At 39.5% G+C, this 15,014-nt stretch overlaps 1 protein-coding gene across 2 annotated transcripts in view; it reads right to left on the reverse strand.

Annotated features, from left to right (window-relative positions):
- LOC126279009 (THO complex subunit 3) overlaps positions 1 to 15,014 on the reverse strand; it is a 61,158-nt gene that overhangs the window by 27,196 nt on the left and 18,948 nt on the right. For both annotated transcript variants that reach the window (XM_049979388.1, XM_049979389.1), the window contains exons 2-4: positions 14,389 to 14,545; positions 14,100 to 14,304; positions 7,867 to 8,028 (exon numbers count right to left, since the gene is read on the reverse strand). In XM_049979388.1, coding sequence (XP_049835345.1) covers positions 7,867 to 8,028; positions 14,100 to 14,304; positions 14,389 to 14,545 — 524 coding nt within the window. The remainder of the gene's footprint in view (positions 1 to 7,866; positions 8,029 to 14,099; positions 14,305 to 14,388; positions 14,546 to 15,014) is intronic.

Genomic DNA, 15,014 nt, shown 5'->3' on the forward strand with positions numbered 1-15,014 from the left:
GTAAACAACCATGAATGAGAAGTGCGTAATAGACGGAGGGGGTCGGACAACCGATCAGTTCCAGTCATCCCACCGGGAAGGAGGTACACAACTCGTGTTGTCTGTAGTTCAACCATACCTAGACGGTCAATATTGCAGTTCGATCGCATCCGCATTGTTACTTTGTGCCAGGAAGGGCTCTCAAACAAGGGAAGTGTCCAGGGGTCTCAGAGTGAACCAAAGCAAAGTTGTTCAGACATTGAGGAGATACAGAGAGACAGAAACTGGCGATGACATGCCGCCCAAGGCCTACTACTGCAATGGATGGCCGATACCTACGGATTATGGCTCGGAGGAACGCTGACACCAACGCCATCATGTTGAATAATGCTTTTTGTGTAGCCATAGTAGCCATAGGACATCATATTATGACTCAAACTGTGCACAGCAGGTTGCACTCCCAACGTCCATGGCGAGGTCCATCTTTGCAACCACAACACCAGGCAGTTCGGTACAGTTGGGCCCAACAACATGCTAAATGGACCGCTGAGGATTGGCATCACGTTCTCTTCACGGATGAGTGTCGCATATGCCTTAAACCAGACAATCATCATAGACGCGTTTGGAGGCAACCCAGTCAGGCTGAATGCCTTAGACACACTGTCTAGTGAGTGCAGCAAGGTGGAGGTTCCCTGCAGTTTTGGGGTGGCATTATGTGGGACTGACACACACTGCTGATGATCATGGAAGGTGCCGTAACAGCTGTATGATACGTGGATGCCATCCTCCAACCGATACTGCTACTGTATCGGCAGCATACTGGCGAGGCACTAGTTTTCATGGACGACAATTTGCGCCCCCATCGTGCAAATCTTGTGAATGACTCCCTTCAGGATAACAGCATCACTCGAATAGAGTGGTCAGCATGTTCTCCAGACATTAACCCTACCAAACATGCCTGAGATAGATTGAAAAGGGCTATTTATGGAGGCAGTGCCCCACCAACCACTCTGAGGGATCTATGCCAAATCACCATTGAGAAATGGGACAATCTGAACCAACAGTGCCATGATGGACTTGCGGATAGTATGCCCCGACAAATACAGGTATGCATCAATGCAAGAGGACGTGCTACTGGGTATTAGAGGTACCGTTGTGTACAGCAATCTGGACCACCACCTCTGAAGGTCTCACTGTATGGTGGTACAAAATGAAATGTGCGGTTTTCATGAGCAATAAAAAGGGTGGAAATGATGTTTATGTTGATCTCTATTCCAATTTTCTGTACAGGTCCCGGAACTCTTGGACCCGAGGTGATGCAAAACTATTTTTGATGTGTGTAGTTGTGCAGTGCTGCTTAATGAATAAAATATGAGCAAACTAAATATCACATCAGCTGTGTGACTGAACTGAAGAGTTTCTAGCAAACAGAACATGGCATGTCATTCTCTATGGATAGAAATCTTCATATGTAAAAGCAAGATTGAGCATACTCCAAGAGAGTTTTGCAAAGACCATTATTTTTCAAAATATATGTTGCCACAGTGGACAATCGTAGTGACATGTAGGAAGACTTGCAGAGGGTCAATGCTTGGTGCAGGGAGTGAAATTGACTCGCAACATAAGCAAATGTAAAATACTGCTAATAAATAAGCAGAAAGACTCATTACTGTATAATTAAATGATTGCACAACATTCGATGGAAGCAGGTATATCCATAAAATATCTATGAATATGTGTACAGAGTGATTTAAAGTGGAACAGCCCTATGAAACAAATTGATAAAGATAAAGAGAAGATCCAAAGAAGAGCACAGCATTTCATTACAGGTTCACTTAGTAAAGGCAAAGACATCATGGATATGCTCAGCCAAATCCTGTGGCAGATGCTGAAAGAGAGGTATTCTGCATCACACTGTTAAAGTTCTGAGAGCATATGTTTCTAGACGAGTCAACCAATATATTGCTTTCTTCCTGCACATACCTCGCGAAAAGATCATGAAGGTAAAATCAGAGACATTCAAGATCACGTGGAGGCTTACCAACAACTGATCTCCGTGAAGACCATTTGTGATGGAACAGTGTGAGGGGGAAGAGATGGTAATATACAAAGTACCCTCCACCACATGCCATAAGGTGACTTGCGGAGTATAGATGTAATTATAGAAGAGTATGAACACCATATAACACACACTAAACACCATATGGTTTGTGGAGTACAGATGCACATTTAGGAGGTAACTCTTCTAATTAGTGACAAAATATCATTTACAATATCATTTACAGAGTTGGTCAATGGGCATAATCCATTTGTATATGTGCTTCCTTTTTTATCCCTTTTTTCAACACTACATTTACTGCTACTGTAAAAATGGGTTACATCAGCAGCTTCATTTACTTTTCATTGCACAACATCACACATCAACTTCGTTTCATTCATAATATCGTAAAGTGCATAACATCACTATCTTTACAATTCTTTTGCACTTGATATTCATCATCATTTTAATTTGTGTTTGCCTCTTACAATTCTACTCCATTTTAATATTCACGATTCTCCCCTTTATTTCTCTGTAATTCTAATATTGTCTTTATTTTGTCTCTAAATATTTAAATTTACATTTCCAATTTTCCCACAACAGCTTTTTGTTCATTTCTTACTGGCAACAATTACTTCCTTGCGTAGAATGCTAAGCTACATTGTGTTTTCATTTTTGGTAAAGTTTTTGCTTAAATTGGTTCTGAAGTCTTCACCTGCCCGCTCCTATAACAATAAACCAAACTTGTTGCTTGCAGTTATGTGCAGAGGTATCTGACAGCATTATTACAAAGAAAAAGAAGGCTCTACATAGGCTGTCTTCAAGGGTGTTTTGCTTTTCCACATGCAATTAAGACTACACAAGAATATGTATTTACCTTCATGTCTAGTGTAGAAAAATGCTTGGGCATCTATAAGTTGAGGCAAATGCCCAGTATAAATGCCTGTGCAAATGCTCAAAATTCATAAATGCTTGGACATTTATGCAACACTTATTAAAAAAATTTAAACTGATATTCTGTATTGGAACAAGTTTTTTGCAACATATCTATACATTTTTAATGAGGTCAATTCTTGGGGTAATACATAACAAAAAAGAAAACAAAACTCAAGTTTAAAAGTAATTTCTGAAATAAAGTATAGTTTATATTAAGTAGATAGGCTGCATGTAGTATATTTACTTAAAGCCTACTACACTACTGCAGAACAAGGTTTATACATAATGATTTTAATTAGGAATAAGTCATGTGCCGATTTAGATTCTATGACTCTAAGAATCGCTGGTTCTCTAGGAATTGACTAGTATAGGAATTGAACAATTCCAGTGTCTTCAGCATCAATTCTTTGTTATTAAATCTTTTTTATGTTAGTGTTCTCATTTTATCTTCACAGTAGAGCAGTCATACGAAAGTAGATAAAGACAGAAACAGAACAAAAAACTATAGTCACAATAAAGCTTGTCCCTCCCCTCCGAAAACAGTTTAACATTGAAGGATACATTTATTATCAAGTAACACATGCCAGCTGTTTAATATGTTCAGTAATAATTTTGCTATAAATAATCATTCCCCCCCCCCCCATGAACCATGGACTTTGCCGTTGCTGGGGAGGCTTGCGTGCCTCAACGATACAGATAGCCGTACTGTAGGTGCAACCACAACGGAGGGGTATCTGTTGAGAAGCCAGACAAACGTATGGTGCCTGAAGAGGGGCAGCAGCCTTTTCAGTAGTTGCAGGGGCAACAGTCTGAATGTTTGATCTGGCCTTGTAACACTAACCAAAACGGCCTTGCTGTGCTGGTACTGCGAACGGCTGAAAGCAAGGGGAAACTATGGCCGTAATTTTTCTCGAGGGCATGCATCTTTACTGTATGGTTAAATGATGATGACGTCCTCTTGGGTAAAATATTCTGGGGGTAAAATAGTCCCCCATTCGGATCTCTGGGTGGGGACTACTTAACAGGACGTCGTTATCAGGAGAAAGAAAAATGGCGCTCTACGGATCGGAGCGTGGAAAGTCAGATCCCTTAATTGGGCAGGTAGTTTAGAAAATTTAAAAAGGGAAATGGATAGGTTAAAGTTAGATATAGTGGGTATTAGTAAAGTTCGGTGGCAGGAGGAACAAGACTTTTGGTCAGGTGAATACAGGGTTCTAAATACGAAGTCAAATAGGGGTAATGCAGGAGTAGGTTTAATAATGAATAAAAAAATAGGAATGTGGGTAAGCTACTACAAACAGCATAGTGAACACATTATTGTTACCAAGATAGACACGAAGCCCACGTCTACTACAGTAGTACAAGTTTATATGCCAACTAGCTCTGCAGATGACGAAGAAATTGAAGAAATGTTTGATGAGATAAAAGAAATTATTCAGGTAGTGAAGGAAGACGAAAATTTAATAGTCATAAGTGACTGGAATTCGAGCGTAGGAAAAGGGAGAGAAGGAAACATAGTAGGTGAATATGGATTGGGGCTAAGAAATGAAAGAGGAAGCCGTCTGGTAGAATTCTGCACAGAGCATAACTTAATCATAGCTAACAGTTGGTTCAAGAATCATAAAAGAAGGTTGTATACATGGAAGAATCCTGGAAATACTAAAAGGTATCAGATGGATTATATAATGGTAAGACAGAGATTTAGGAATCAGGTTTTAAATTTTAAGACATTTCCAGGGGCAGATGTGGACTCTGACCATAATCTATTGGTTATGAACTGTAGATTAAAACTGAAGAAACTGCAAAAAAGTGGGAATTTAAGGAGATGGGACCTGGATAAACTGAAAGAACCAGAGGTTGTACAGAGTTTCAGGGAGAGCATAAGGGAACAACTGACAAGAAGGGGGGAAAGAAATACAGTAGAAGAAGAATGGGTAGCTTTGAGGGATGAAATAGTGAAGGCAGCAGAGGATGAAATAGGTAAAAAGACGAGGGCTAGTAGAAATCCTTGGGTGACAGAAGAAATATTGAATTTAATTGATGAAAGGAGAAAATATAAAAATGCAATAAATGAAGCAGGCAAAAAGGAATACAAACGTCTCAAAAATGAGATCGACAGGAAGTGCAAAATGGCTAAGCATGGATGGCTAGAGGACAAATGTAAGGATGTAGAGGCTTATCTCATGACGGGGAAGATAGATATTGGCTACAGGAAAATTAAAGAGACCTTTGGAGAAAAGAGAGCCACTTGTATGAATATCAAGAGCTCAGATGGAAACCCAGTTCTAAGCAAAAAAGGGAAAGCAGAAAGGTGGAAGGCGATGTACTTGAGGACAATATTATGGAAATGGAAGAGGATGTAGATGAAGATGAAATGGGAGATACGATACTACGTGAAGAGTTTGACAGAGCACTGACAGACCTGAGTCGAAACAAGGCCCCGGGAGTAGACAACATTCCAATAGAACTACTGACGGCCTTGGGAAAACCAGTCCTGACAAAACTCTACCATCTAGTGAGCAAGATGTATGAGACAGGCGAAATTCCCTCAGACTTCAAGAAGAATATAATAATTCCAATCCCAAAGAAAGCAGGTGTTGGCAGATGTGAAAATTACTGAACTATCAGTTTAATAAGTCACAGCTGCAAAATACTAATGCGAATTCTTTACAGGCGAATGGAAAAACTTGTAGAAGCTGACCTCGGGCAAGGTCAGTTTGGATTCCGTAGAAATGTTGGAACACGTGAGGGAATACTGACCCTACGACCTATCTTGGAAGAAAGATTAAGGAAAGGCAAACCTACGTTTCTATCATTTGTAGACTTAGGGAAAGCTTTTGACAATGTCGACTAAAATACTCTCTTTCAAATTCTAAAGGTGGCAGGGTAAAATACAGGGAGCGAAAGGCTATTTAGAATTTGTACAGAAAGCAGATGGCAGTTATAAGAATCGAGGGGCATGAAAAGGAAGCAGTGGTGTGGGAGGGAGTGAGACAGGGTTTTAGCCTCTGCCTGATGTTATTCAATCTGTATATTGAGCAAGCAGTAAAGGAAACAAAAGAAAAATTTGGAGTAGGTATTAAAATCCATGGAGAAGAAATAAAAACTTTGAGGTTCGCCGATGACATTGTAATTCTGTCAGAGACAGCAAAGGACTTGGAAGAGCAGTTGAACGGAATGGACTGTGTCTTGAAAGGAGGATATAAGATGAACATCACCAAAACCAAACAAGGATAACGGAATGTAGTCGAATTAAGTCGGGTGATGCTGAGGGAATTAGATTAGGAAATGAGGCACTTAAAGTAGTAAAGGAGTTTTGCTATTTGGGGAACAAAATAACTGATGATGGTCGAAGTAGAGAGGATATAAAATGTAGACTGGCAATGGCAAGGAAAGCGTTTCTGAAGAAGAGAAATTTGTTAACATTGAATATAGATTTAAGTGTCAGGAAGTCATTTCTGAAAGTATTTGTATGGAGTTTAGGCATGTATGGAAGTGAAACATGGACGATAAATAGTTTGGACAAGAAGAGAATAGAAGCTTTCGAAATGTGGTGCTACAGAAGAATGTTCAAGATTAGGTGGGTAGATCACATAACTAGTGAGGAGGCGTTGAATGGAATTGGGGAGAAGAGAAGTTTGTGGAACAACTTGACTAGAAGAAGGGATCGGTTGGTAGGACGTGTTCTGAGGCACCAAGGGATCACAAATTTAGCATTGGAGGGCAGCGTGGAGGGTAAAAACCGTAGAGGGAGATCAAGAGATGGATACACTAAGCAGATTCGGAAGGATGTAGGCTGCAGTAGGTACTGGGAGATTAAGGAGCTTGCACAGGATAGAGTAGCGTGGAGAGCTGCATCAAACCAGTCTCCGGACTGTCCGGACTGAAGACCACAACAACAACAACAACAACAACAATCATTATTCAGTAATATTCAGACATGGATTACAAAGTGATGATGTCACAGCAATGAATTTTTATACCAGCTTATTATAACAAATCTGTTCAACGTTGTGTGTGTGTGTGTGTGTGTGTGTGTGTGTGTGTGTGTGTGTGTGTGTCAGAGAGAGAGAGAGAGAGAGAGAGAGAGAGAGAGAGAGAGAGAGTGAAGAGTAGAAATGGTAAAAATAAAAAGGACACTCTAAATGATAAGCTGCTGTAACACTCGTCCTTCCTTGGTACAGCAAGTTGAAATGCTAGTAAAAATATATATACCTTCCCCCTTCTTGCCTCTTGTTCTTAGTAATAAATGCAATGAATGATATAAGTATGTGCTAATTTAAACATCTACTAACTTCTAATATTGGGAATATTGTCCCATCCCTTATTTTAATTGGTAAGTTATACATTCTAGCAATACAAACTTTAAAAAGTGCTTTTTTTAAATAAATGTCCATATTTTGGACATTTAAAGCTGCTTTGGGCAATTTCCCAAGCAAATTGTCATTTATAAATGTCCTGCTCACTGGACTTTTGCCTGGCCCACATCACCATTCATGTCCAAGCATTACTTATTTATTTGAATAGCAGAATATAGAACCTCGGGAGCTGTGAACAATTAAAATCAAGCCTACTACATATGAGAAAAAAGCACTATGAATGAACAGCACAGCTGAATGACAATGCACTACTGTTTCCTGAGGCAGCAGTTTTAAATAAAGACTACAAATCAATTACGAGTTTGTTGCACAGTATGACTGTGTGTTATACATTCACCCTGGTGCTTAATGTACAGGAGTTTCACATGAATATAAGTGATGAATGTTTTACACATTAAAAGCTGTTTATTTTATACAATACTGAAAGCTGATTGGATTGTTACATAATGCTTAGAAAATATTGAAATTCTGAATCCTTTCAAAACAAAGTAAAATGAACTTGTTTAAAAATGGAGCAGTATCTGCTAAACTTACCTTGAAAAAGTCCGCAAACATGCAAGTTCTTCCAAATCCCACAGTGAAACAAGAGCATCAGCTGATCCTGTAGCAAAATATTTGCCTGTAGGATCTAGTTCAATGCAAATACAAGTTCCAGGATGTGCTTTCAACACATGCTGTAGTTCTAGGTCTGGATAACTGTCAAACAGAATTTTTAGCTGTAGGTTAGTATAAACTCATGACTACAAAGATGTCAACTACATCCTATTCACTTGCTTTTTTGATGTACAGTGTGTATCAGACGTCCTTCAACAAACTTTAGGGATGGATTCCTCACACCAAAGCAATAAAAAACGGCATATAAATATAAACAACTGAGGTTTGTAACAAACAATTTAAATCTTTTCTGATAGATAATCAAGTTTTATCATCAGTAGAAGTCATCTGTTGACACCACATTGTCTCAATAATACTGTCCTCTTAACAATGTAAGAAAACACAGATTGCTATTTACCATAAAGAAAACGTGTTAAGTTGCAGACAGGCACAATTAAAACACACTTACATGAAGCTTTCGGCCACAGCCTTCCCCAATAAAAGTGAGACACAACACCATTCATACACACAAAAAGGTGTGTCTCTCTTTTACTGATGAAGTCTGTAGCCGAAAGCTTTATACAAGTGTATTTTAACTGTGCCTGTCTGCAATTTAATGTGTTCTTTATGGTAAGTAGCAATCTGACTGTTCCTACATTGTTGATATTCCTACCTGGAGTTTCCATTGTTTGATACTGTGCTGTTATGGAGACACAATCACCTCTGACATTTGAAATTAGTCTGTCTTGTATATATCGTATGAGGCCGTAGTGGTGGCGGTGGTGGTGGTTGTTTGCTGACAGTGCTTTACTAACTGCCAATCAGGTTTCTGTACTTTCAGTCATATTTAAGCAAATTTTCACCAACATTCATGGACAGATCAAAATTCTCATGATAACATTAGACTAAGTACCATCAGCTCTTTCAATCGCAGGTGACTGTCTGGTAAGTTACATATTCTCTCAGAATGTTTTATGGGTGCTGTCTACAAGGACTTTATTTAGAACACTTCCAGACTTGCAACAGGGCGAGCCCCTGCATGTAAGAGGAAGCATGTGTTTTATGCTCAATGGAGTTCCAATAAACTGCAGTCACACTATTCAAGATGCACTGTCCTGATTCGTATATGTACTTAGTATTCGTACTTAGTAAGAGGACTAACGGCTTACTTAACTGGCCTAGTACACACCAACCAAAACCCCCATCGGTGCTCCAATTTCTGAATTCATGGTCTGAAATTTGATCCACCTTACACACCCAAAAGGGAGGGTTTGAGCCGCATGGAATGAGTGAAAAAGAGAACTGACATATTTCTAGCAGTCTTTTTCGTTATACTTGCCTGCGATTCAACACATTCTCTATCAATCTACTCTTTCCATATTTCTGTTATACCGTCCTTAACTTTCCATTATTTGATTTTACTCGGCTTTCTTATGATACGAGGCACATTTCAGTACCTTCCCTATGTAACACATGGAACCTCATGTCCCTCCTGTTCAACCTTGTATTTGGGCATCACATTTGCCTATTTTCTTTCTAATTTTTGTGGGTGCTTTTCCTCTTTTGCATAGGTGTGCTTTATAACTGCTCCCAAGCGTTACTTATAATTTTCAGATTCCAACAGCACCCCATGTTATAGACATCACGTTTTTACTTTCCCCGTTGATTTACAGTGTTCCTCCTTCCCAACCCACAAGGCTTGAGGTGGTCCTTGTGACTCATTATTAATTCCTGACAATTATCATGACAGCAGCTAAGCTGACCATGTTAATGAATAATGACAGACAGAGAAATCTTTACTGTTAGTAAATGGTCCCTAGTTACAAAATACTTTCCTCAATTTAGTTGGAAGAGGAAACTCTGCTTGCGACAGCTAGGAAAATAGTAAGAGTCCAGTTTTTTTTTTTTTAACATCAATGATCAGGGAACACACTTTAAATCTTTAATGACACATACTTTCAGAAATTATTTCACTGTTATGTACTTTTTTAACAGTCTGGCACTAATATGATGATAAAACAGTGTGTATTGCACAAATAAGCCAAAGGAAACATCCAAGTTTGCCAGTAAAATTGTACATGTAATCTGTGTTCCGGTGTAACATCAAGTGCCGGAACGTCGGCACGAAATTCTGCAGCAGAGAAGACTGTGAGACGACATAAGCCAATAGGACGCTGACTAGGACCACACCGCGACGGGAGTGGCCCCTATATGAAGAGAATATAAGGGCTGTTCTGCCAAGCCTTGGCCGTACTAGAAGAGGCGCACTAGCAAACAAGCCATGACTTGTGATCTATATTAGTTGCTTGCATGGAAGTTGTATCTATTGAAGGACATTGATTATTTGCATATCGCTATTTGCTTGGTTGGCTGTTTCGGGGAAGAGACCAAACTGCGAGGTCATCGGATTAGGGAAAGATGGGGAAGGAAGTCGGTCGTGCCCTTTCAAAGGAACCATCCCGGCATTTGCCTGGAGCAATTTAGGGAAATCACAGAAAACCTAAATCAGGATGGTCAGACGCGGGATTGAACTGTTGTCCTCCCGAATGCGAGTCCAGTGTGCTAACTACTGCGCCACCTCGCTCGGTCGCTATTTGCTTGCGACACCTACTGCAAAAAGGTAAAGTTAAGTATTGTCAATTCAATTTACTGTAATGAACTCCATTAACAAGATTTGTTTGAACGTTGTCTAGTTATCTGAGAAAACAGTTTCCAAGGCACCCTATGTTAGATAGACCAAACTGCGAGGTCATCGGATTAGGGAAAGATGGGGAAGGAAGTTGGCCGTGCCCTTTCAAAGGAACCATCCCGGCATTTGCCTGGAGCAATTTAGGGAAATCACGGAAAACCTAAATCAGGATGGTCAGACGCGGGATTGAACTGTTGTCCTCCCGAATGCGAGTCCAGTGTGCTAACTACTGCGCCACCTCGCTCGGTCGCTATTTGCTTGCGACACCTACTGCAAAAAGGTAAAGTTAAGTATTGTCAATTCAATTTACTGTAATGAACTCCATTAACAAGATTTGTTTGAACGTTGTCTAGTTATCTGAGAAAACAGTTTCCAAGGCACCCTATGTTAGATACGTGGGTAGGATCTCACAGTATGAATCACTGAATTTAAAAAGGGGCCCCTGAGATAAACCCAATGGACTATTTGCTAAATAACAACATTTACAATAATGCTACTTTCATTAAAATTAAAATTGAGAACTACTAACAGATGTAAGTACATCTAGGGGAAAGGTCTCTTTTGGGATTCTTACATCCCCGAAACACTAGGTATGCAAATTCAAAAACTGCAGTTTTCAGAAAATGTGGTGCTTTCTGAGTACAATCACATTAATATTATAAAAGGTAAAAAAATACACAATTTCTAAATTAAGTTGTTTGAGCAGTTTAAATACATTGGAAAGAGAAGCTGGCTGTCACTCACCTAACAGACAGTGTGATGCAGGGGGCAACTGTAAATGAAGAGAAACAACATAATTAGCTTGCACTTTTCTCTTTGGCTTAGCAAAGAAGCAATGTACGACAAAAGCTGAATCTAATGGAGAGGAGAGTCTATTTATGGTGAGGCGAAATCACTTGCTTGTTATTTATTTGGCTGGCTTACTGGAAGTCTGAATCAGTACATGTTAAGAACTGGGAACTTGACGAGTAGTTTGCCCATTCAAAGATTACAGAATGAACAGCTGCATTTTGGTTTGAGCAGATCAGTAATTAATTGCAGTGAGCAGAATGAGATTCTGAATAGTTTGGTAACTTGGACAGACAGTCCAAGGCAGGAAAATGATCACTAGGGAATTCCTGAATGTGGGTTTCAATGTGTTACAAAATTCCAAGAGGGAACACTGAATAGAAAGCACCTAAGATGTATGATTAAAATTTTGAAGCTGCTAGTTTGCAGTTTGACTTAGGAAGCTTTTGCGGTAACTCCTTTAGAATACACTATGTACTATGTGTGTAAGTGGGACCACAGGTCTACTACATTTCAGATGCACTCTATTATGCCAGTAGGAGTGGTCAACATAACAGGTGTAGCAGGTACAATGGCAGCTAATCTGTGATAACCCCACAAGGCTTCGCCTGGGGGCTCCAGCATGTTTCCACATGAAACTCTCACCAAATGTGATCGAGTTGGAATTTCAACCAAATCATACTTACAAACATTTAATGCACACACCAGTGCATGCAAACCTAGAGTACCTGATTTTCTAAATGTCAATATTAGTCCTTAATGTTAAGAATGTGCAGATTATTTATGTGTTCGGCCACAAACAAAATAACCAAGCTAATGTAATAATTTGCGAGTAGATATTCATTTTAATATTTAGTGTTTGATGTAATTTTGATAAGCATTTAAGTGTCGTCTATATAAAATTCTTTTAATTAATATTGGCCAATTGGTCCACAAGTTGTATAAAATTGGAATGTAATTACATCACTAGGACAGAGTGGCATGGTAGGGAAAAGACAATACCAACAGCCAATAGGAAGGAAGTTGAAAGAATTAGTAGGGCAACACACGATAAGATGGGCTCGCTTTTTGAGATGTAGGGGGAACTTTGTGTTTAGGGGTTAAAAAGTGGGGAGCTCTGTCTTTAGGATATGATTTGGTAACATTTATGTGACTGATTCTGGGTGGTAAGCAGCTGCGTAGTGCAAGTGTCGGGACTTTGATTATTTGACAATTCCATCGTGACTTGGAATTTTTCTGCAAATGAGATTGCAGATGCACTTAACAGTTTTCCTAGGGAGGTACACTGATAAGATATCAAGGAACTAACAGTGCAATCAGTTGTTTGTGAATCACAAGTGGCACTTTGAGTCTGTTTCTTGTGAATTTGGCTGCCAGTCCGAGTTTTTACTGAGATACCTAGTGCCACTACAAAAGTTATAATTTCTTGAATAAACTAGTGAATTTCAAGTGTACACCTTGTCTAGGATAACATCAAATCCAGCTCTACTCATTTATTTGTACCACAGTTGACAGGTCTGCAAAGAACTTATAAACTTGCGATTTTTTTTTTTTTTAAATCTGAACTGTTTTGCAGCGGTTTGTGATCAGTCTCTAGACTACAACAAGTGGGCCAAAATCAATACATGTAAATCTGATAGTGTATTTATGTCCCCTCCCAAAGATATGTTTATCTAAACATACTGGTAGCTAGCATGGTGACTTGTAAAGATAGAAGAGGCCTCAACAAGAAAGGTGCTGTGAGCTACAGAATGTTTTACTGGGCACAATTTGTGTTACAGTTTGCAGGCACTTATGGCCTTCCAGCCTGAGAATCATCTAACCTTAATAGTTATGAAGCTTGAGGATTAATGGAGCGATTTTTTACATGTGGTAAGATATTCGCAAAGGCGAAACTTAAGGACATCTTTCTGAATTCCTCATTTTAGTCTGTGTGTGTGTGTGTGTGTGTGTTTGGGGGGGGGGGGGGGGGGGGAGGGGGGTCTAGAGACACACACATAGAGAGAGAGAGAGAGAGAGAGAGAGAGAGAGAGTTAGTGTTTGGGGCGGCAGGCGGAGGGTAGGGGCTGCACCTGTGTGTGTGTGTGTGTGTGTGTGTGTGTGTGTGTGTAAATGCCATCATTCAGCAACAGTCAAATGTGTGATTGGGAGTGTTTTAGAAACATTATAAATTACCATTTTCTTCTAGGTAAATTTCAACTCTACGAAACGTTTTGGGTCTGTGCGTTTTTTGCTCAACAGTTACAGCTCTAGATAACTGTGTTCTGTGGATTTAACTATAGCATGCTTTCAATATACACCTCAAATTATTTAAGAAAATCATACAAAAAAGTTAGGAGAGTATACTGGTATTTCCAAACAAGTCATTCTCAACAAGGCTTAAACCCATTAACTAGAATACTTCACTGCCAGTAGAGATCACAAGCACGAAATATAATTATTATTGACATATTGCTTTTGTACTGACCATTCTCTCCATTAGACTTTTGTGTTCCTATTAGGCATCTTTACCTGTCAAACAAATCCAAATGATGATTTCACGGGGCTTTTTCTTTGTTTTATTATTATTATTATTTTTTTAACTAACTGCGTCTCTCTTGCCATAATCCTCAGCTGCTGTTGGAGTGGTGACTTGACTCACTTCTCTTTCTCAGAGTATTATGTGTAGGGAGACAGCCATATAACACTGATGTACCTTAATATATGTATGCAACCTTGGCCATTTGTTAGAAAAAACAGATTACTTTCTTTATTCCATGCAATTTCATTTACTTCAAAATGAAACTGTTCTTCCGCCTTTATCTTGTGAGTACGGGTATCTATGAATGTCACCAAGTCCTCTTTATTCCCAACAGCGATAGTATTGCCATCTGGTGCCCAAGCAATGTTGATGTTTTCACCTAGAACATTTACAAAATGTAACATGTGAACACATTATGCACAAAACATTTACAACTGTTTTTGTTTTAAGATTTTTTGTGTACCCTTTGTCAAGATTGTAGCGGCACATTTCTGGGTTCTGGTGTCCCATATTCTAACACTTTTATCACCACTTGCTGTACTTAAGAGATCAGTATTAGAGGCATGCCAACACAGCTGGTCTACACTACCACCATGCCCTCGGAAGGTGAACTCCTTATTCTGTAAAAGAAAAAGTACATTTATAACTTTTGGTAAAATATCAGTAATGCAGTGAAAGATAAGTGATGGTAGAATCAAACACTGGAAAATCCAGGATGGCATGTAACAGTATTGTGGAAAGGATATTTGCTACTCACCATATAACGGAGATGCTGAGTCACAGATAGGGACAACAAAAAGACTGTCACAAAATAAGCTTTCGAACACCAAGGCCTTAGTCTTGCATCTACGTCTATACCTACACAGTATACTCGTCCATTCCTACACAACCCCTGCTCCCAACCCCTTATCTCATGGCTCACATCCCTACAGTAGACCTAGATGCAAGACCTGTCCCATACATCCTCCCACAACCACCTACTCCTGTCCGGTCACAAACATCACCTAGACCATCAAAGGCAGCGCTACATGTGAAACCAGTCATGTGATCTACAAGCTAAGCTGCAACCACTATGCTACATTCCATGTG

The sequence above is a fragment of the Schistocerca gregaria genome, chromosome 6 (genome assembly GCF_023897955.1).
Source record: "Schistocerca gregaria isolate iqSchGreg1 chromosome 6, iqSchGreg1.2, whole genome shotgun sequence".
Classification (NCBI taxonomy): domain Eukaryota; kingdom Metazoa; phylum Arthropoda; class Insecta; order Orthoptera; family Acrididae; genus Schistocerca; species Schistocerca gregaria.